General features: G+C 37.4%; 2 protein-coding genes across 2 annotated transcripts; both read left to right on the top strand.

Moving 5' to 3' along the window:
- Positions 1–324: 324 nt before the first annotated feature.
- Cbr-vrk-1 lies at positions 325–2,274 on the top strand (the record flags this gene model as incomplete). Its single annotated transcript, XM_002630787.1, has 4 exons — positions 325–1,158; positions 1,332–1,977; positions 2,031–2,146; positions 2,191–2,274. 4 exons carry the CDS (start codon positions 325–327, stop codon positions 2,272–2,274), a joined length of 1,680 nt encoding a protein of 559 aa, XP_002630833.1.
- A 15,213-nt stretch (positions 2,275–17,487) lies between these two features.
- Cbr-egl-44 lies at positions 17,488–21,187 on the top strand (the record flags this gene model as incomplete). The annotated part of the gene is made up of 9 exons (XM_045242524.1): positions 17,488–17,525; positions 17,623–17,716; positions 18,373–18,568; positions 19,837–19,964; positions 20,019–20,208; positions 20,255–20,636; positions 20,693–20,801; positions 20,857–21,009; positions 21,059–21,187. 9 exons carry the CDS (start codon positions 17,488–17,490, stop codon positions 21,185–21,187), a joined length of 1,419 nt encoding a protein of 472 aa, XP_045092271.1.
- Positions 21,188–23,819: the final 2,632 nt, after the last annotated feature.

Genomic DNA, 23,819 nt, shown 5'->3' with positions numbered 1-23,819 from the left:
CTGTGCCAGGGTTGCAATTTAGGCTCCGCCCCCGACTCCGCCCACTTTTCTCCGGAGTTTTTTTTCCCCGGAAAATTTTTTCTCCGGGATTTGCGGGGTCTCAAAAAGCCCCCTTCGTCTGGCAATCGCGCTCTTATGCACTGTTCGAAAATCGCGGGCATTTGAAGGTTGACATGTCGAAATTCATTATCCTTCGCCAAATTTCGTCAGAAAGTTGATTGAAATATCATCTTCACTGATTTCAATCCTGGCTTCGCTCAGTTATTTTGTTTTCTTTTTAGCTCGACCCACTTATCATCATTCTTTCAGAATTCACCTCTAACAATGCCCCCAAAGAAAGCGGCTCCGAAAAAGTTACATGAATTGGCACCGGAAGTTCGTGTTGGGTTAAAAATCGACGATATCAGCAAGAAAACGTACATTGTCGGAAAACAATTCGCTACTGGAGGATTCGGAAGGATTCACACATGCACAGAAGATGGGAAATCGCAGCAAATGGTCATGAAAATTGAACCATCGACGAACGGGCCGCTCCTCACAGAAGTCGTCGTTTTCAATCGAATTTTGAAAAAGGATATGATAGAAAACTATAAGAAAGCGAAAAAAATTCAATGGATCGGGCTCCCTCATTTGATTGCAAATGGTTATTTCACTTACAACAACGAAAAAATGCGATACATGATCATTCCAAAATATGCGACATCTCTTGAAGCTGTCAGAGAGGCAAATGGTGGATCCTTGTCAGCTAAAGACTCGCTCACAGTTGCTGATTGTGTTCTCGGAGCATTAGAGTATTTGCACGATTCGGACTATGCTCATGCGGATGTGAAAGCTGCGAACATTCTTCTGGAGAAACCGAATGATTTCTCTTCGGCAGTTCTCGTCGACTTCGGTTTGGCTCATCGGACAACCAATAATGTCGATAAACCAGACAAGAAACGCGCTCACAACGGGACATGCATTTTCACTTCAACTGATGCTCATCGGGGGAATAATCCATCGTTTCGCGGAGATGTCGAGATTCTCGCGTATAATTTGATTATGTGGATTTCCGGCTCACTCCCATGGCTTTCACTCGAGGCATCCCCCGATAAGGTTTTCGAGGCGAAGCAGAAATTCGTTGGCGGGTTGCCAGGAACCTTGCAAAGCATACTCACGGTTAGTTTTTCAAACATCTTCCACCCCATTACACGCAATTCCGGGTTGTTACCTACGGTAACTTTACGAGCTCTGCCAAATGCCAAATTAGGGGGGTGAAGAAACTAAAAACCGGAGGTGAATTCATGCACATACACACGCAACCCATTCGCTATTATCCAATTATTTTTCAGAATCAACCGGCACCCGTTGCTGGCTGTATAACCACCATGTTCGACGTTTCGAGGAAAACCGACTACACGCACAAAGTTGATATGGCAAAATTGAGGAAGAAAGTAACAGAAGCCGCGCAATCAGCCTCAACAGGAGCTCAAAAGAAGCCTAAAATGACACCATCAAGGGATACAACAGCCACTCCAAAGAGAAAATCTCAAAGAGCTCCAAGAGTCGAAAGTGAAGATGAAGAGGAAGAAGAAAAGAAAGAGGTCGAAATTAAACCGAAAAAGAAAGTGCAGAGATCTCGGAAAGTTGTAGAGGATGATGATGAGGAAGAAGAAGTTATAATTCCAAAGTCTACCAGAAGCCGTAAAACAAAAGAAGAGGGAACACCTCGAAGTTTCAATCTCGGTATGACCTCTTCAACAGCAACAAGTGATAGAGTCGCTAAAAAAATTGAAATGAAATATAAAAGATTGGCTACCAACAAACCGTCACTTGTTCCCGTCACAGTGGCTGATGCCTCTTCTTGTGAATCTCAATACGAATCTAATGAACCTGGTCCTTCGTCTCGTGTAGTAAAGAAGCGAACTTCAGAAGAAAGAGATGCGAATGGAGAAGTCCAATTGAAAACTCCTGCACTCGTTTCTCCAGATGTCAAAAGTAAATTCACTATAGAAAATGGGATTATTAACTAGATATTTCTCTTATTTCAGAAACAAAATACAAAAGTGGCATCTCTTCAGCTACTAAAGCTAGTCCGACCGAACTGAGAAGAGTTCCAGGCGTGAGAAACTTCCCGAAAGGCAGAAGATCTATGATTATCAAAGAGGTATGTTGAAGAATACTGTACCAGACATAACCATCTCATTTCAGACCTCCGCTAGGTATCAAGAAAAACGTGCAACTCGAAACACGAAACCAACGTTCGATGATTCAAGCTGCTCTTCCGAAGTCTAAACATCCATTATCTTTTTTCATTTAACTTATTTTCTTTATTTTTCAAAAATTTCAACATTTTTATAAGTACTTCTTTGAAGATCTCCATTCCTCACTTTTCAATTTATCACTTATTTCCTTGATTCTGTTTTGATGTATTGTCGTTTTTTTTTCTGCGTTCCCTTGTTATATATTGCCCATTTCTCTCTTTTCTCAGTCCCTTTTGGCTTATCATCAGTATCATGATGTCCACACCAACGACGAGTTCCTCCTTTTTTTGTCGATCCCCCTATCTATCTGTTCCCTTTCTCTCTCCCTTTTTCCACTTTTTCTTTGAATTTGTGTTTGTGTTTTTCATGAAATTACTGATGATCACTTTGATGAATTTAACCCGAGAGAAAACTGTACGGGCCGGAGGTGAGCGGCTGGTCGGAAATCTAACAGAAAGTAATCAGGAAATTAACAATGTCGCGATGGGTCTCTTCTGCTGCTGGAAATAGGAGAAACTGGTTCTCTGTTCCGGTTTCCTCCTCTCATTTCCACAACTTCTTTTCCCGATTGACGCAAATTTGGGTGTGAGGGTGGACCGATCATTGGCAGCTGAAAATCCAGAACCCGCTGCTAATTCTGCTGCTCCCGGCTGCTGCTGGTTCCATTTTTACACACTTGGCTCTTTCTTCATTTTCCTTTTTTTCTTTGTCATTTTATGATCGTTGATGACCTCCTTTTCCGATCATTGTCAGGTCCAAAAACAGTGTAAAAAGCATAGGTAAAACGGGAATTCCACCGTTTTCAAAATGTTTTCCAATAGTTTCTCTATTCTCTTCGTCAAAAAAAACAAAACAAAACAGCGATTTGTTTGAAGAAGTGACAGTGATTTGATTACTGTAGACATTGAACAGGAACGAGAGAAATAGAGAAAAAGATGTAGTGTTCCACCCTGGCTATAATGATGAAACACTTCCCTTTATCATTTTCTTCCGAAAAAGTTATTTTCGATTATTTTAGAACTTCCAAAATTTCGAACCCAGTCTCGTTTTCCTGATGTTCGTCCAAAGTAGAATTGTAGAATTCAACACGCTGATTTACGGTATTTCTGATAGAAGCCCGCCCAAATCGTTAAGTTTGAGCTGAATTATATCGATTATGTGAAAGATATTAAATAGTGGTCAATTGACAAAATGTTGATCATATTACCAGTAACATTTTATCAGTTTACTACTTTTTTATATCTTTTACAGGAATCGAGATAATTGAGCTCAAAGTTGACGGCGTGGGTGAGCTTCTAATAAAGGAAATACGTCGTACCCGTTTTTAGAAGTTCGTTCAGCGTTGAAGATAAACGTAGCGTAGCTAGAAAAGCCAAAATTCAAATCGTGTTTCAGAAAAAAAAATCGTAAAAATTGTGCTCTTTGTGTCTTTAGGAGCACTGTCCTATATCGACTTGTTCTATAACATTGCTCCGAAATATTGTAAACACTCCAATAGAGTGCCACCCAAACGGTCAACTTGGAGCCCAATTATCTCATTACCTGTAAAATATATCAATAGGTGATTAACTGAAAAAATGTTTATCATAATATTAAAAACATTTTGTCAGTTGACTACTTTTTTATATCTTTCACAGGAACTCAGATATAGGCTCAAAGAAGAAGGTTTGGGTGACACTCAATTACAGTGTTTTGATAACTGTCTCTGTGTATCTGTATCTCATCGAATTCTAGTTATTTTTACTTCTGGCTTATTTGAGAAGGTTAAATGTAAAGTGTTAAACTTAGGTTTCTTCCTAGAACCGACCCTATTGTATTACTTCTGATAAAGGGACAGTGTCTCACCACTAAATACCAGAAACGCTCTAATAGAAGCCCACCCAACCCGACAACTTTGAGCGCAATTATCTCGATCGCTGGGAGACATATCAAAAATTTGTTAACTGATAAAATGTTTGTCATAACATCACTAACATTTTGTCAATTGACACATTTACTGTGAAAGATATTTAAAAGTGGTCTACTGATAAAATGTCCATCGTGAGACAGCAATCGAGATACCGTATTTCCTTTAATAGAAGTTCACCAACTTTGAGCTTAACCTGGGTTTCCTGTGAAAAATATCCCAAATTTGTCAACTAATAAATTATTCATCATCATCATCACCAATATTTTATCAATTGATATTTTTTTGATATCTTTCACAGGAATCTAGATAATTGAGCTCAAAATTGAAAGTGGTTTGGGCTTTTATTACAGGAATCGTGATAAATTTAGTCAAAGTTAAGGTCTTCTATTCCAGGTTTAACGGTTTTAATGGGAGTTCCAGTCTATTAGAGACAGAAATCGTCAAAGAGGAGCTGTTAGAAGCTTTTGTATTTTTCTTCGCAACCTATACAAAAAGGAAAAACTCATCAAAACCGCACCTCGCCATACCCAAAATTTCCAAAAATTCTTTGCGCAACGATACTAAAATGGTGTCAAAGAGATGGCACCTACGCTGATAAAATTCCCGAAAAAACGATCATAAATATGCCGAAAATCAAGATGATTCGAAGACCCATTCCATCTTGCTTTTTCATCGGGGATTGCTTTGTTTGTTCATTTTTGTTTTGCTCGTCTTGGAGCGACCATGTGAGTTTTCTGATTCTCAAGTTTTTTTGGAGTTTCTATGATGGTTTTTGTACGGTTGGTTTGTTTAGTGCAATTCTCTACAGGAAAGTTAAAGGATAGGACAACGGTAATTTACCATAAATGCTCTTCTGAAGGAACATAGATGATGAAGCTCAAAGTGCACATATAGGAAGGACTTCTATTAGACCATTTACGGTAGTACTGTATCATATCATACTATCAAATTTGGAAAGCAAAAAGACATCAAGAGGACTGTAGGTGTTTGCGAGCATTCAACAAAGAAATAAAAACGGGGTACAGTAATCAAAACCTCTTTATAACTGAAAATATTTCCTACCGTAATCCTCTAGAGAAAAAGAAGTTAAAGGATTTCTGGATGCCTACGTGTTTCCTCAATTTGTTTCCCGAATAATGTTTTGATAGGAAACCATCTCAATCCAGCTTCAGCGTCAATCTGTTATGTGCAATACAGTACACATGCCAAACACACGAAAGTTTCGAAAACAAATCATCGTCGTCGTCGGGTGACAACGGAAACAATTTCAATTTCGTATCATGTTTCGCATTTGTGTTTTTGATTTCCGTTTATGGCGAAGACAAGGTGTTCATATTTTTGTTCTAGAACGAAGGGGATCCATGTCTTTCTACCGTAATCCCTATGAAACCTATAATTTGAAAATGAATGCATGACACAACGGCACAAATCTTCATGAATCGATGTATCGCGCATTCGAAAATTATAGGGCACCGAGGACTTTTCGCGTTTTGAAAGCTTTTGTGTCCCGTTGGATGATAGAGTAGGTCAACGAAAAGGAGCCCTGTGGGGAGAGATGGGCGGCTCAGAAGTGTGTGACGTGTCGTCTCGTGGCGACGTACACTATTTCGCGAATCCAGGAGTTGGGGCCGTCCGAGTCCATTAGAGACATGCGAAGAATAGGGAAAAGGACCTTCGGGTGGGAATCCACGGCAACACTTGACGGCACTTTGAATCGTCACGAGGAGGAACACCTCAGTTTCTATTTTTATAGAATCGCAGATTTTTGAACATTCTATCGGAAGAATAGGGAAAAATATTCGACATTTTTAAATGAGCAGGGATCAGATGATAATTTGAAATATGCCTTATAATAAGTCTTTTCAGGAATTTAAGTTATTGATGGTTGATTACAGTAACCCTTGGACCTCTCTTGATTTTTATTCAAATCATACTATTGGTATGATTAGAAAACTGGGCAGACACTAGAACCACGGAGTTAAACACCTTCAACCTTTTTTTTTAGTGATCGCTTTATTTTTTTTCTATTCCAGTGACATAATTCCCGACCCGGCAATCGTTGAAATGTTCATCCAGTAATTTGTAGAAACATGCGTCTAGTTTTTGACACATTTTTAAAGATATTTTAAATCATTTTTAGATCATTTTTATAGATATTGTTCTTCTCCAGTCATGCTTTTTCTAACAACACCTGCGCTGTTCCATTCATTAATTTCTCATAAAAATGTTAATAATTATGATATCATATTGTTCTGCACATTGTTAAACTCATATTCTGGTAACCACACTTGTAAACCGGATCAATGGCGGGCCTATGGCGGGCTTTTGCAGGCCCTGTCATAATTTCTTTTAGGATCAGTATTTTCAAACCAATTATATTAAGTGATGGAACTTGACAAGTACCACAAACAGCTACAATTTGGAAAACTGTACTATGTCTATGAACACAGTTACAGACGAAACAGACCGAAAAAACATGCAAGTCCCGGTCCGTCCCGGATCAGTCACTTCATGTCTTATCACTTTGTTCAAAGACGTGATATAGTTTTTGAAAACTACCTTTTTGTAGTACTCGTTGAGTTCTATTATATCTAATTTAGCTGGTTTAAATAACTTGATTCTAAAGGAAACCATGACAGGGCCCACGAAGGACCGCCGTAGGTCCGTTTTACAAGAATGCTAGTAATTTTTTTGGATACTGTATGAATTGTGCAAAGTCTTCATATCAGAATCACTAACTATTCTTCCCTCTTATATTTTCCAGACTCCGCCCATTCTATTCCATAAATTCTCATTCACCGTATACTTCAAGGCCGCCCCTTCTCTGAAAATTGGGCGGAGCCGAAGATAGTGGTCGGTTTTGAAAAAAGAAGGGCGGTCTCTTGAATATGCATAACGTGTTTTTAAGCTTCTTCGGAGAGAGGAAGAAGAGAGAAGCAGGACCACCCGCCTCTCACTATTTTCTGATTTTTTATGCATTCGATACATATTTTTATGTAGTCACACCTTTTCTTTTTTTTTCCTTCATATATACCTTTCCTTTTCATACTTTTCTTTACAATACAATTTCAGACTGGAAGCTCAAAAAAGTCTTCCTTTTCCGACTTCTGTAGTCCATCCGAAATGTCGATCTTCCCCAATATTCTGTCGTTCCCTTTTCTGGTGAGTCCTTTTTCCTTTTTTTGTTTCTTAGTAATAGTAGTAGTTTAATTGGAAGGCATTGAAGAAAACGTCCAATTAACGGGAGAAAAAAGAAACGGAACGTTAGGGGGCCAAAATGAGAAATGCACCTGTTCTTCTAAATAGCTCTCTATTCTATTTCTACACCCGATTGTCGTCGTCGTCGCGCCAAGAAGGACTTTCTTTGTTGAAATTGTGTAAATTTTCGGGAGAATTAAGGCAGGGTTTAGAATAGGTTATTAGGTAGTTATGGAAATATGATTGCCCAGAAAATGGGTGGGACTATATTAGGAGAATGGGAAGCTATTTGGAATGGTTGTCCTGTACAGACTGTTTAGAATTATGCAGCCTGATCCAAACACAAATTTCAACATCTTTTCAAAGCCTCTGTAGTTTGTCCTATAAGAAATTAGTTTATTACAAAGATACCGTAAACACTCTAATAGAACGCCACCCGAATCGTTAAATTTGAACCCATGTATCTTTTTTTTCTGTGAGATATATCAAAAATCGGTTGACTAAAAAATGTTGCTGATATCATGATTAACATTTTATGAAAAAATTTTAAAGAAAAAACTGAAATATGCAGGCGCGGGTGATCAGAAAGAGTCGAATTCAGAAATTCGAACATTCATATACAGTAACAGTCAATAAGACAAACGTATTTTCAGTTGATTTTCGGCCATGTCGACCATTTTCAGAAGTCTGGAGCTCGGCTGACAAGTTTTCGATCACTTTGAAAATTTTGGAAGGTGTAAAACAGACCTAGATCAAGAACTTTGCACTCACAATATTTTCTGAAAGTTACTAGCTTTTCATATATTTGCCGATTTCTAAAATACACCACCTTTTGCCCGTTTTGTACTTAGAACGTGAAAACAAGTGTCTTTCAGAAATCGGCAAGTAGCTGAAAAACTAGAAATTCTCAAAAGATTCCTTGACTTCTGACCGATACTGTATCATCTGACGAATACAATCGAGTTACAGTAAATTCTCACAAGCCAAAGGACTAAGAATTCCCTATTTCACTAGAATTACTAATATATCTCCCACCGAGAAGTTCCAAAATCTCCCATGAGTAATCATAATTTCCATGAAACTCTCTACCCATCGTCACCATCTTCTTCTTCTTACTTTACTTCTTTTTTTTCTTCTACAAATTGTCTCGATGTGTGCTCATCAAGTGTCACTTGTTCTCTCATATTTCATCTTCCTTTTGACTTTTTGACGAGTTAACATGAGTCAACTAACGAGAGAAAAGTTCAAAAAACTTCTTGTAGTCCATTTGTGCTCATCCATCGTTCTAGACTGGAAAGAATACTGTAGCGATTCAGAATTGTTTAGTTGAAACCATACATTTTATTTACCATAAGCAGCAGCAGCCTGTTTACCGTGCCTCAAACGCCTGGCTGGTGCGCCAGCGACGCGATTTCGTTGCACGCTTTGCCACTAATTCGAAAGCTGTTACATCGAAATGTGGTTCAGACCTGCCAGACCCAAAACTTTTTTGGCTGATCAAGTTAAGTCTGTATAAGCAGGATTGTATGAGCTATTTTCCAATCTCAAATCACTGAAAACGTTAGAGGTGCAATAGATTTAATGATAATAGAATCGGAAATCATACACAACGTTTCGAGATGAATGTCCTGGAAAAAAATATTTACACTAGATCCAAAACCTGGCTAAATTTCCTTGAAGCCTGGTAATTCCAAGCGTAGGTTAAAAGTTTCTACCCCATGAAATTTCGTTTAATATTTGATTTTTCCTCTACTCGAAATACCTATGACCTTCCAGATGGTCACTTCTTTCGAAAATGCATAACTTTTCACCCATGCCTCACTTTGAAATTTCCCACCCATGTTTTCGTCTGTGTCACAATGTTAACCTGCTCTTTTTTACTCTCTTCCAATGATCGGTTTTGATTTGGAAAACGGCACACTGCTGCCCTCGGAGACAAACACTCTTATCTCCGATGCAAAAGCTTCATCGTCATCTCTATTTCTCTTTTCTTGGGTCGTTTTCCTGTTTCTTTTTCGGAAATTATTTCATTTTCAAATAGTTTCCCTCGTAACGAATTGATGATGATCATCAGTTCACTGTTTGATAAGGAAACCGAAAAACAATTCGGTTTGAGTTATTACCAACTTTTACATGTACTACTGGCTCTTTTCAACTCTTTTTCTTCATTTTTTTCATATTTTGTTTTTACACACGTTTTTGTGATGGTGTGCGAACGATGGAAAGATTCGATTCTTCTTCTACTGCCACACGGCTTTTATGAGTCATTTGACAATCGAATGTCATTTCGAAGCGACAAAGAAACAAAATAGAAGAAAAGCAATCGAGAAAAAAACACATCTTTCCTTGTTTCTCAGAATTTATTTTTTCGAGAGTTCATAGTCAAAAATTAACTTTATTACAGTCCGACATTCTCATTCCTGTATAGAATCTAGGTTTTTTATCTGCCGTTTTTGGCTTGATTCTGAAGCATTACCGTGATCGAGGAATGTTCGGAATGGCCTTTTCGGAATTTCGAAAATTCCAAGTTTCAAATTTTTTGGAATATTCCGGTTTCGACAAATCTATTTTTTTAGAATTTTGACAAATCGATTTCGAAAATCCCAAATTGTTAAAGTAATTCGGCTCGAGACCCGCAAGGAAATTTTTTGCGAAACCCGCAAGGGAACAAGGGAACCCGCAAGAAACTTTTTGGGAGAGTAAAACATTTTTGGGGTCATTGAAGTACAAAGCGATTTAGAGGTACGAAAATCTTCAATTCGGGGATACAGAATACCTAAAAAATCAAAATTTCGTACCCACGAATTGTGGATTTTGTACCCCTAAATCGCTTTTTACCCCTTGTAGCCCCGAATTTTTGTACCCTCCGAGTTATGTGCCGAACTTTTCGTATGCGCCTTGGACAGTAGTCCAAACCTGATTTCAAAACAAAATTCGGAAATATTTCAATTTTTCTGTCTTTCAGAATATTTCAAAAATCGTTCCAATCCCCGAATCTTCCTTCAATGATCTTTATAACATCTAAATCCATCAAACACTTCTCTCTTCTCCATTTTCATCCTCCACATGCGGTTCCTCCATCTTTAATTACAACTCATCCTACCTTCTCGGCTCCTTGGATTCTCAAGGTTGCATCTGCCGAATAGGCACTAGATCATCTCAATAACCTACATTTTCATTTCTAACCGATTTCTCCAAGGCATCACCTGTTCCTCATCTTCCAAAAGAGAGAGCCAACAAGTGTTCCTCTGTTTCCAAAAGTCGTCAACCCAGCAGCAGCAACAAATGAAAACGGGTTTCAAGACTACACGGGGACAAGAGACATACAAGAAACTGTTGGACTGCTGGGGGTGACTGTCTGTTTCTAAGTCTCTTGATCGGTTCTTCACTTTTTTCGCATCACTGACACGCTCCCGGGAAAATATAGAGGTAGGTGGAGAGAGAGTGTTTCACAAAACATACACAAATCGTCGTCTTCTTCTTCTTTTCTCGGGGTGGTCTTGACTTTAGACACTCTCTTTTCTCTCTCCGAACGACTCGCTCTTTTACCTACATCCATCCATCCTCGATACATCCAAAAGGGCCTTCACACAGTGACTTTTTGTCTTTTTTGCCGCAAAAAGCGATTCTTTTTGGTGAGCAGGAAGAACCTGCTCTGCAGGAAAACGGCTCTTCAAATTGGATCGGAGAACACCAACTTCGAAATTAAGGTCTAAATTTGTTCCGGGCTTTTGGTACTCTCATCTTCCCGAGATCTTCTAAAACTACCGTATACCTTACTTCTTCACAATCTCAAAGACCCTTCATTTCTAGAAACATTTTCTCATGCTCTCTGGATTCGCTACAGTACCCCTAAAATTTTCATAAGAAATAAATCCTAACTCATATTCATGATTACCTTTCTTAAAAAGTGAACGGAACTAGATTTTGCTTTAGTGTTCAAAAGTCTTGAAGTATTATTTTCACGGGCAAATTTAATTAGCTACGATTTGAACCATATTTCCGTTGGCGAGTCTTGCTATAGTTTTAGAGAGAATATTTATCAAGAATCCGTGTCTTCCCAAAACTAAAAACTCTTTCAAATTGTCTCCAATTTTTTGGTTATTCTCACAAAACCTCCAATTTCCCATTCTGGATATCCATTCCTATCATCCCAGATTCACTTTTTCATCCATAGTGCACAAGGATCCAAAACCCTTTGTCAGAAAAAAAACCAGATAACTTTTAGCCCATACGAAATTCAATGTTTTCAAAGTGGACCTGGTTTTGACTTGCGTCTTTTTAATAAACACTGGGGCGCGATTTCTGACCAAGCCTTTTGAAACCCTCTGTATATCGTGTTTCTTAAATTGCCAAAATATGTGTGAACTCTTTCTACCTATAGGCCAAGAGATTGTTTAACTTTGAGTGAGTTTGTGTGTACATGAGAGACACGAACATAACTTTTCAACTGTCTTTCCGCTCCCCGTCCTCCCATTTCACCCCATTTTCTTCGCCTCCGTCTCCGATTTTTCTTATCACTAAAATTCAAAAAGCTAATTGATATCAAAAGCGCTCTATTGAACATGAAGGACATTGGTGACGTCATCAAATTATAAAATTAGTCATCACTTGATTTTTGACGTCTTCCACTTGACAATGATTGTAGGGAAATTGGTTTGAAGTACTTCATTACCAAATTGGATTAGTTACAGTTAAATGTTTTCAGTATCTTTTCCCGGTTTCCCCCATTCTATCTCTCAATTCTAAGCACAATTACACTTATATCTTCTTTTTTTCCCGATCTTATCACTGCTATCAGACAAGAAAACAAAACGGAGCATCAGCAAAAAGTGAGAAAAAAAAAGTTCGCTCTCTCAGACGTCATGTCTCCTCCTTGACGTGGATTGATTGAAGAAATTGAAAAATCAGAGGAAGAGGAAGAGTGATAAGAAGAATAAGAAGAAAAAGAAGAGAAGCCTTGAGAACCGCGTGATAACCTGAATTGATGAGATGTGTAGTAGGAGGTGTCTGACAAATTTTGATACGCTTTTGAATGATCTTTGTGTGGCGAAATCATATTTAGCTTTGTAATTAGGAAAAGTTAAAAGGAACTTCTAAAATATTCCGATAGTGCCATTTTTTGAAAATGGGAAATTTAGATTTCTTGAAATTTGATTCAGACTAAAGTTAGCTTGAGAGTTGTCGACAATGTCGATAACGCTCTCTAGCCGGACCGAAAAATGATTTTGAAACCACCAACACTCCAGCATTCATTTTCAAACTTATTGTATACTTACCGTGAAACCGGCAATAGAAGCCCCCCCCCCCAAAATTTTTAACTTTGAGCCAATTTATCTCGGTTCCTGTGAAAGATATCAAAAGTAGCCAACAGACAAAATCTTTATCATAATATCAAACATGTTTTGTCAGTTAATCAATTTTTGATATCTTTTACAAGAACCGAGATATATAGGCTCAATGCTAATGTTTGGATGGCATTTTATTAGAGTGTTACGGCAGCTTCCACATTCACGAATATGGCCTTTTTTTGCCATCCGAACCATACAAACAGTCCATTTTCCGCTTCTTCATGCCTATTACCTCTCCCCTCCTTCCTCTTATTCTCACCTCATTCAGTTTATCAAAGAACCATGAACCCGAATTGGCCGGTCGTGACCGATGCTTCCCAGAAAGGGAGGTAATACAGTAATGTGATAGATTGTATGCCTTCCTATGCACATACACAAGCATGTGCTCCCCCTCCCACTAAAATGTCTAATTCTCCTTCGTTTCATACACTATTTCCAATATCCACTCCATTCGAAAACCATCTGTCCGTTTGTGGTCGGAGGGGTGGATTGACCGCAAGGGAAGGGACTACTGCCATCTGCATTTCTTCACTTGTTTTTCTTCTTTCTGCATACCATTCCATTATTCTCTTCTCTCTTTTTGGTCGTTTTTACCAGTTCCCGGAAGAATAATTCCATGTTATGAGAGGGTTGGGGTTTCCGGATTCGTTTGAAGTGACCCTTTTACAGTATCTCCCAAATAAAAAAATTAGTCTAGTTTTGCCTTGAAACTGCCGACGAATTCAAGCATGCTCCTGTGCAGGTGATTTTTTTTTGGAAAAAAGCTTTCAAATTCCTTGCAAAATGTGATTATAAGTGAGACTAGTTGGAATAAATCCTCAAGAGTTACTGAAAACAGTTAAAATTCCAAAACATTTATTTTTCAATTTTTTAAACTGCAAATTCTTTTGTTTAAGCCGGAAATTCAACCCGAGAAAACCCGAAAATTGAAAAAAATTCCAACTTTGAAATTAAAAATTTCAGAAATTATCAACGGGTTTAAATTAGCTGGAAATTTCATTTTTGATCTCAAAGTCGTGTTTATCTAGTTATTAAAAACCACAAATTTGATGTTTTCGGTTAACATATGACCTGAATATCACATGGCCATGCGCAAAAAATATTGACCTAGATTATATGAAAATACCGTAAAACCTGTAATAGAAGGGCCCCTCACAGACAAGTTTGAATTCAATTATCTTGCTTCCTATGAGAGATATCAAAATTGTGTCAACTGACAAAATGTTTTTGATATTATGATAAACGATTTGTCAGTTGACAACTTTTTATATCTCTGACAGGAACCGAGAAAAAACGGCTCAAAGTTAAAGGTTAGAGGGTCCTTTAGTAAAGGTTTAGTGTTAGGCATATTTTACCACATTATAACCCCATCTGCAAGAATACCATCTTTAAAAAATACTGCAGAAAAAAAATGTTGTAGATGAGAAAAATTGTAACATGAAATAGTCTTTTCCCAGTTCTCCCAGATATGCAATTCAATTACCAATATGTTCTAATTAGCACTCTTCCGATGTCCTCATTATCCATACTATTTTTCTCCTCGATCCATTTTGATTACTTTCTTCTGTAATATCTTGTCGAAAGTGTTGAGGTTCCTTCCCGTTTACCACCAAACAACCACTTTATGATTTCTTTGTCCATCCGTGCGTACGTATTTCCAAAAGATGAGACAGAGAAGAACTTGTGCGAGATGTCTATGTCTCTCATAATTCTCGTACTTTTTTTCAACGAAGGTCACCATTTTCGGAGAGAGGAACACATTGGCGCAATATCACCCAGCAGCCGTGGAATAAGAAGTCGAATAAAGACCGCCTAGTTTTCTCGTATGACATGAAGAAAAGAGTTTCCCCTGACACTCTAAGTCTCAAGGTTTTTATCACTGATTTGATTTTATCGATTTGTGTCGAACAGCTGGCCTGTCTCTATCATGATCATCATCAACAGAGATATCTCTTGTTTTCTTCCTCCCTCTCATCTCATGAATCTTCTTCCCCCATGCTCAATCAGTTTCATTTTCGTTTTCTGACTCGAAATCTGTGCTTCTATGAACATAAGCTAATTTGAATAACTGACAACTGTGGAAGAAGAGGAACACCCAGGGTCAATCCAAGAGTAATTAACCTCGAGCGAGAAACGGATAGTCAATCAAATTGACACGGGTGTATTGGGCTTGACATATTTTTTTCGACCACCAAACAATCTCGACAGAATATTTGCATAATTAGTGGTAGGAGGGGAAGGAGTTCCATCGAGCACATTTGTAAACATTATGATAAGTTACGGACAGATGGTTGCAAGCATAATAGTTTAATACATACTATAGTGGATGAGGTAGGTACGGTTACCAGCATCTTGGAATATCTTTTTTTTGTTTTGAATCATTGTGATGTTGTTGTTCCTCCTGAATCTCCTTTAAAGGGGCTCAAACAAGAAATTTCTTGTAATTTTTGCATTAAAATGTTTCCAAAGTTATTTACTTTCATGATATTTTTTTGAAAAAATTAAGGAAAAATTCGAAATCCTTGAAAAAAACCGTCGATATTGTAATTTCCCGTCCAATAGGGTTTCGAGAATCCTAGTCCACGGCCACTTTTGGCGCTGTTTTTTTCATGAAAATTTCACAATTTTTTCAATTTTTCAATTTTCATAAATACATAACAGAAACATTTTTAATGCAAAAAAATGCAAAAAAATGTTTGGCTGGATTCCCCTTTACCCTAAACATTCTCCTAATTTTACCTTAAATAGAACGCCACTCCTGATTTTCAACTTTGAGCCAATTTACCTCACATTTGTCAGTGTCTCCGAAAGATATCAAAAAGTGGTTAACTGACAAACTATTTTTGATTTTATGCTACATACTTTGTTAGTTTACCACTTTTTGATATCTTCTACAGAAAATGACATATATGTGCTCAAAGTTTACGGTTTGGAGTGGCGTTCTATTAGAGTGTTTACGGGAACCCCATCTTCCCTATTGAATTTCCTACTTTTCTAGATTAAGCTTAAAAAATCTACAATTATCCGTCACGGTACTGATCTCTTTTTTCTCTCGCCGTTCACTCGTTCGGTTTTTTATTTCTACTCTCTCTCCAAACTTTATCTTCTTCTCATCTCTTTTCTATTTTCTCCTTCCTCGATCTGGACGATCCATTCTCCTCCGAATGATGATGAGTCATTCTCAACGCTTTTCTCCTTTTTCTTCTTATATTCTGAAGTGACTATCTTTTTCTTTTTCCTGCTTCCACTCTCTTTTTATTTCCACTTTTTTAGATGTTCATTAAGTATCACTAATTATTCCATTAGCCTCTCTCTCTTTTCCCACCTGTCAGTTTCTTGCCCAAAAAGCTTCATTTATTTAGTCTGGTTTATTTGTTTAACAGACAAAAAAGACCTGTTAGGAAAACCATTTACGGGGTGTTCTTTGCCACCACTTTTCAACCATGTTCTCCTTTTTTCGATTTTTGATTGACTAGGTTGCTGTCTAGCGATACATTGATCTGGGTGGTTTTGAAGCAGATCTCATTTTCTGGGAACTTTTTTTCACTTTATGAGAATTCTGAGCCCATAGTATTCGTTGTCTTGGTTTCAGCTTAAAAATGTAATCTGAACATCGTCTTCAATCTACCTTAGACACTCTAATAGAAAGTCAAGCAGTCCATCAACTTTGAGCTCACTCATCTCGATTCCTGTGAAAGATATCTAAAATTTGACAACTGATAAAATATTTTTGATATTATGATAAACAACTTATCAGTTGACAACTTTTTATACCTCTGCTTGCCGTTTTTATGTGGCATTCTATTCGAGTGTTTACGGTAACTGATGCACGAATTAATTTTTTTTATCTGTGCCATTCAAACCTTTGAAAAGTCCAGATATCAGTATGTATCGACCTAATTCAGGTTGACCCTAATTGATTATTTTCAGCAATCAATAATTGTAATTGTAATTTGTTTATTCAGAAGTCAAAAAGATAGTAGATAGCACGAGGCTCAGAAAATGCCCCTCTCGGTAATTTCAAATATGATTTTTTGAACTTTTCAGACTTCCGAAATTTTTTTTTTCACAATCAGCGTAGTCTGAAAATAGTCACCTTGTTTCGTAACCTTTTCTTTTACAGTTTTTACTTCCACTGTTTCTTTCTTTTTCTTTTTCTTTTTCAACGATTACTCATTTGACACAATGATGACCGTCTGGAAAAGAAACAATGCCCTCCCTCTCTTCCATCTTTCTCTCCTACACAATTCTTTGGAAAACAAGATCTTCACCCTACCGTTTTTATTTTTTCAATCAAAAATATTGAACCCCATCATTTTATATTTCTGCAGAAAGAGAGATGAATCAGACCTCATCGATTATTTCCATCTTGCTCTCTTCTATCCTCTCTCTCTGCTTCTCTAAAAAACGAGGCACAACACAGTTACCCATCACTCCTTATCAATTTCCTTTTTCCGTGTCTGTTTCTCTTCACTTTACTGATTTGAATTGTTGTCATGTGACACAATAACTTTCAGTACTCCGCTTCGGACATTCCACGTCACGTTCCCCTGCTAGACATTATCACATTTTGCTCATCTTTCGAGATAAAAAGACCTTCCTTCCTCAGGGATCTGCTCTTTCTTTAGTAGAAGAGCCAGATTGTAATTTTAGATACCGAACACATGAATAGAAAAAAAACGAAACTCCTATTTCCTCTTATTTTTTCCATATCTCTTACCGCCTGCCAGTCACTTTTTTGATGGATTACGGTAGACTTCACTCTCTTAACTTTTTCACATTTCAGATGTCAGAAGACGTCGCAGTCAGTGCCATTCTCAATGGGTGAGTGTCTTCTTCTTCACTTGTGGGCGGGGCTTAGCTCCAAGCTCATCCTCAGCGAGAGCAGGTGTCAGAATAAAGTAGAATCTCTGTTTTCCAGAACTCCGCCCCATAATCATTTTCGGAAAGAGTGGCTCGCCGGAGCAGCAGGAACGACAACGCCCACGACGACCTCTGGTGGACAAATGATGACGGTTTGTGATAAAACACAATTTTTTCCGCCTTTTTTTCTCTGTGAGCTCTCATCATCGAGATTCTTTTTTTATTGACTTAAAAGCTTGGTAAAGATCAAAAAATATAACAAAACATATCAGTTTAGTATGTACGTTGATAACAAGAAAGATCCTCCCCGTTTTCTCCAATTAAGTCAACCTAGTTAAAAATTTTCCTAGTTAAAAAATATCTTTTCTGAGCTGGAATAGATTTACAGAAAAAACTTTGTAGTTGATAATTTAGCGAATCCAGTTGTTGACATTCTATTAATAAACATCGAATCAATCAAATTCAATAAACAGTTAACTTTTTCCTAGTACAGAACTAGTTTGTATATAGAATTCGGATCTTTCGATTACCGTAAAACCTGTAATAGAAGGGCCCCCACACACTGTAAAGTTTGAGCTGATTTTTTTTGACTCCTATGCAAGACGCGAAAAAAATGGTCGACTGATAAAGTATTTATGATATCATAATAAACAATTTATCAGTTAACCACTTTATGATATCTCATGCATGAAGCCAGATAAATTAGCTCAACGTTGAAAGTAAGGGCCCTTCTATTACAGGTTCTACAGTGGTCCAATTATTTCATTCCAAAATTAATTTCAATTCTCTTAATCGCATTTCTCTTCAGCTATCCCCTCCCGCCGGCGACGGTCCAGGCTCCGCAGGATCAATGGCTCCAGAATCAACGTCTCTAACTGATATCTCAGGTGATGCAGAAGGTGTATGGAGTGTAGATATTGATCAGGCGTTTCAAGAAGCTTTAGCCATTTATCCACCCTGCGGACGACGGAAAATCATCATAAGTGACGAAGGGAAAATGTATGGTGAGTAGAAAGATGAAATCCTGAATAGAAGAAGTGTCCTCTATTTTATAATTACTGAATGAAGGAATCACCAAGTGGAGGGGCATTACTGTACATCTGCCTCCTCCTTCTTTGAACATCTGCTCTTTTCGGGTCCTTCTCCCAGCGGGATAGACTTTAGAAACTTTCTTATTATTTATTATGATGTAAACGGATTGAACTTAGAGGAACAGAAACCGACAAAAGGTAGTAGTGTGCAGGGATTAGTGTAGACCCCCATCTTGTGCCACCAGTGGACCTACTCGTTTCCTCATCTATTTGTTTATTTTCGCTGCGGGAAACCCAAAATCCCAAACGGGCGGCTCTCTCTTTCTCTGAGTCTTGACTTTTTGAACAACTTTTTTTCGCAACTTGAATCAACAGAAACCTATTTTGTTGAACGTGATGTTGGAACATATTTTATTGAACAAGGGGTTGACGAGAAGCATAATTTCAAAATGGTTGAAATTTAATGTGAGATATTCTAATGAGGTTAAACTAATTTGGCGATGAACCAAAAAAACTAATTGAGCGTTGTCACAGGGTTCCAAAAGCGCTGGTCAGAAATCGCGCCCCAGATAAATTTTAGGCCAGACGATAATTTCAAAGTGGGCGTGGGTTTGACCTATGTATTTTTAATCAACGCGCGATTTTTTGCTCATCGTTGTACGTTTGATACTCAGCCAATGAAAAGACATGTTTGCTGGAGCGCGATTTCTGACCAGGCCTTTTGGAACCTCGAGCGTTATAGGAAACAAACTCTATTTGTTCTAATCAACTTGAGATCTGAAATCCCTGCAAACCTAAACAGCTTCAACTGGACTATTGTTTCTTTTGCCACGTCACAAGGAACGAAATTAGTTGTCTAGCGGTCTGTGGCGCAACAAACAAAAACCTTTTGCACACATTTGTTTGACTTTCCAAAAAAAACTTTTTCCGAAAAGTTACACGGAGGCTTTTTTGAGATACTGTAGAACAGCACAAAACCCATTTTTGTGGTTTCTTTTCTCTAAACGTCACTTTCAAGACCCCGTATTTTCAAATTACTCTAATCACCTGCCTAGGGCCAAAATTTTTACATTTCTGAATCACTTTACAAAATATTCAACATCTGATTCTGAATTTGTATCTGAATTGACGTTGTTTGCGCGTCAGATCGATTTTCAGCTGTTGTTTTCGATATTGGGTTCCAGTAAACTTTTCACCTGACAGCAAAATTTATTCACTTTTGAATCTATATTATTTTGCAGGAAGGAACGAATTAATTGCTAGGTATATCAAATTACGATGTGGAAAAACGAGAACTCGGAAACAAGTGTCATCGCATATTCAAGTACTTGCTAGGAAGAAACTTCGAGACGAACAGGCTAAAAAGAAGGTGAGATTTTTTGATTGGAATCTTAAAGTTTATAACAGTTTGAAAGTATTGCAGGGTGACATCCCAAGTCTTCTTCAACAAGCCTCACCTCCCGGAGTCAAATCTCCATCTGCGGTGATTCTTCCTCCATCATCGGCCACTGCTGTAGCTGCCGCCGCTGCGATTGCTCCAAGAAGCAATTATCCATCTGTAATTCCAAAACTTGAGCCAACTGATCAGCTCTCTCAACAAATTCTTCTGCAGAGTAAGAATTAAGTTGATCAGCTTTTTTGGAGAAATTATATTTTCAGCGCTTCCAAATTTGTGGTCATCGTTCCCAGGAACTGGCCTCCCGTTCGGAATGGATCTATCCCAACTTGTTGTTCAACCGAAATCAGAACCAGCTTCAACGCCAGAGAAACCAATGTCTCCAATTGCGGATCCAAGCAGAGAAATCGCTTCATCGAAATTATCACTTCACGGATTCTCAGCCTACGTTCAATGTAATAAAACACTGGAAAGGACAGAGTTGGTAAAGATTGACAATACTTTGGAGAAGGATCACATTGATATCTCTTTGTTCTACGAGAAATATCCAAGGCTGCTTCGCGAACTTTTCGAAAAAGCTGAAAGGAAAGATGTCTTCTTCTTGGCCAAGTGCTGGGCGAATATCAACGTGTCAGATGATGTTCAGTGAGTTTTTAAACACTTTTTTCTCTCAAATTTTCTTCTCATCTGATAGTTTTCAGAAACTGCCAATACGCTGTGGATTCTTTGTACGCAAGTCGTGAGAAATTCCAGTTGAAAGTGTCAACGATGGCATGCTCATTTGGCTCACAAGCTGTTGAGAAGATTGAGGTTTGTAGTCGAATGCCGATGAATTACTGAATAGAAACATTATATAAATTTTCAGCAATACTTCCCAATCGAAGTCGATGGATCATACTCATTCATGCTCAACAATTCGCCAATGTGCGATTACATGGTGAAGTTCATTGCTGAGTTGAAGAAGCTGAATGCTATCGAAACGATGAACAACGTACTAGAAAACTTCACAGTGCTACAGGTAAAAATTAATCTCTTTCTTCAGCAACCAATGCTCAAATAAATTTCAGATTGTAACAAACAGTGAAACCGATGAGCTGCTGATGGTCCTCTGTTTTGTGTTTGAAGTATCTCAGGAGCCAGAGCCATCATGTTCCGTCTACAGGCTTATTGATGGAGGAGATGATTCTGATGATTGATAAAAAGTCATACAAACTGCCATATTTTTCCGTTTTTTCTCTTAATTTATACATCCATTTCATTCCTATTCTTCCCCGAATTCTCTCTCCATCGGTCACAACCACTCAATTGAACTTAGGATACCATTTTTACAGTCATTCCTTATTTTCCAAAAATCCTATTGGATCCTTATCCTCGCTTTCTTCCAGTGATTATTTTATGTTAAGCCATTGTTTCGTGCATCAAGAAGATTTTTTTTCTTATTTTTTCCCATGGAATTCTTGATAATCCCCATCAATAAGTCTACAGTGTCTAGTACGAGTTGTCCCCTTTCCTTGAATTTTGTTTTCTCAATTCTCTTCGTCCGATTCAGTTCATCCAACCTCTTTTTCTCTGTTCCACAAAATCTCATGCATCTTCATTTTTTCCCTCTCTCTGTCTCCCATTTCATTACTGTTTCAGTTCTGATTAATAGACATAGTGTTCGCACTTTTTTCATTCTTGCATTTTTTTGAAAAAGAAACAAAAATAAACATTTATTTTCTTTGTAAGGGCAACATGATATTCACATCAAAAGAATTGAAAACAGAAATGGGTTCTTGCTATTCAACTCAGCCTTCATGAAATTGAAAAAAAAATTCAGAAGTTGTACAGTAATCATTCAAGCCTGAAAAAACTATCGGGTTACTGTGTTCCTATAACTTGACATGAGAGCCTCAACATCTTGTAAACCCAAATTTTTATGAAATTTTCAGAATACCCTCATCATTTTCAGCCGAGTTATATCAGTTTCGATACCAAAAATCGCGTTTTCAGTGTAAAAACAGAGATTTTCGAAGACGATTTTCTCAATTTCTAGGGTGTTGCAGAACATGAAATTCGATGTATGATGCTTAGAATTGATTGAAATTTCATATTTCAGACACATTTTCTTGGACATTGTTTTGTCTAATTTTTGAATTTTTCCACTACTTGGATGGGAGATTTATTCAAAAATGCAAACAAATTTATTGAGAAATTGTCTGAAATATGAAATTTCATTCAATTCTAAGCATAACCCATCAAATTTCATGTTTTGAAACGTTCTTAGAACGAAGAACGTCGTTCTAGAAGTAGAGAAAATGACATTAAAAGTCAATGTTTTTTTGCACCGTCAGGTAAACGATTCTGAATTAGATCTGACTTCATTCGGAATTAGATCTGGGTTCGTTCGTAAATAGAAGTGGCATGATCTAATACAGAATTTAGCTGATCTAATTCCGAACGAACACCGAATGAACTACGAACGAATTAGATCTAATTCCGAACAGACCAGCGGGATTTCGGAGCATCGTAGCGAGCGCTTTTCAAATTTTGTTTTCTTTTCAACGCCATTCACTTTATTTATAATAAAATTTATTAAAAAAGAAAACAGAACAAGTATGAGAAAAAGAAAAACATTGATTAAAATGTAGATATAGGAAATCGGAACGAAAATGAGGGGTGTGATACAAATGAATGAATGGGATCAGCAAAAAAGAAAACGATGAGATCAGCGAGAATAATGGGACCTATGAGATAAGAAAAAGTGAAAAAAACTCAATTCGAATTCTTCCTCTCGTCCATATTTTCGATTTTGAAAATTCTCTTGTCATAGTTTCCGGTTGTAGATAAGATGGATATTCTTTATGAAATGAATGTTGATTTAACTGAAAAAAGAAGTTTTTGGCTTTGTGATGTCGATAATAAACTTACTTGAGCCATTTCAATATAATTTCCGTACTCAAATCTTTGCAAATCCAAATAAATTCATCAGAGCAGTTGTTTTATACAACAAATCCCAAATTTTTGAATCGTTTTAATCGGGTCATGACACATTCGGTTGAAAGCCTGCAATTTCACGCATGTTTCTTTGTCCACCAGACTTTCGAAAACTAACCTGCTCATGACAAGACACGGCTTCCAAAAGTAAGGCCTTCTCGACTTGTGTATATTGAGCTCACTATCAGAGAAATTTATCATCTCTTTTTTTCTTGTTTTTTCGGTGATCCCTTGCATCGTTTTTACGTAATCCTTTAAGCTGAAAAGGGCAAAAATTATCTTACCGGCAGAGTTTTCTCGGAATTAAAATCTTAAAAAATATTCGTATTTTTGTCGGTTCATAAAATTACTGTCTTCTATAGAAGTCGTATATATAAATTGAACTTTGAATATTCAGCTATCCCTTAAAAAATTCGGCTCTTTTCTAGTTTAGAGGTCCCAAAAAAGAATAGAGGTCCGAAAAAAAATTAGAGGTCCCAAAATAAAATAGAGGTCCCAAAAAAATTAGAGGTTTCAAAAAAGTTTAGTGGTCACAAGAAAAAATAGTGGTCCAAAATTTAAAAATGCACAGATACCGGAATAATGTACTAAAATTTGAATTGTGTAAGAATTTAAAGGGGGACTCCGACCAAAAATTTTTATTGCATTAAAATGTGTTAAAATTTATCTATTTTTCAAATATTATTGCGAAAAAATTCAAAGAAAATCCGAAATCCCCGAAAAACGGCGTTGAAAAGGAAGAAAATTCAAAAAAAGGTGCCGCCGGGGGACGAGGATTTTCAGTGAGAAACCTAGGCCACGGCACCTGACAGCCTTTTTTTCAAGTCGCCGACAGTGGTTTTTTACGTTTTT

Source organism: Caenorhabditis briggsae (assembly GCF_000004555.2).
Source record: "Caenorhabditis briggsae complete genome, chrII, whole genome shotgun sequence".
Lineage (NCBI taxonomy): Eukaryota > Metazoa > Nematoda > Chromadorea > Rhabditida > Rhabditidae > Caenorhabditis > Caenorhabditis briggsae.
Note: the sequence above shows the minus strand (reverse complement) of the source record. Positions and strands in the feature narration are given on the sequence as shown.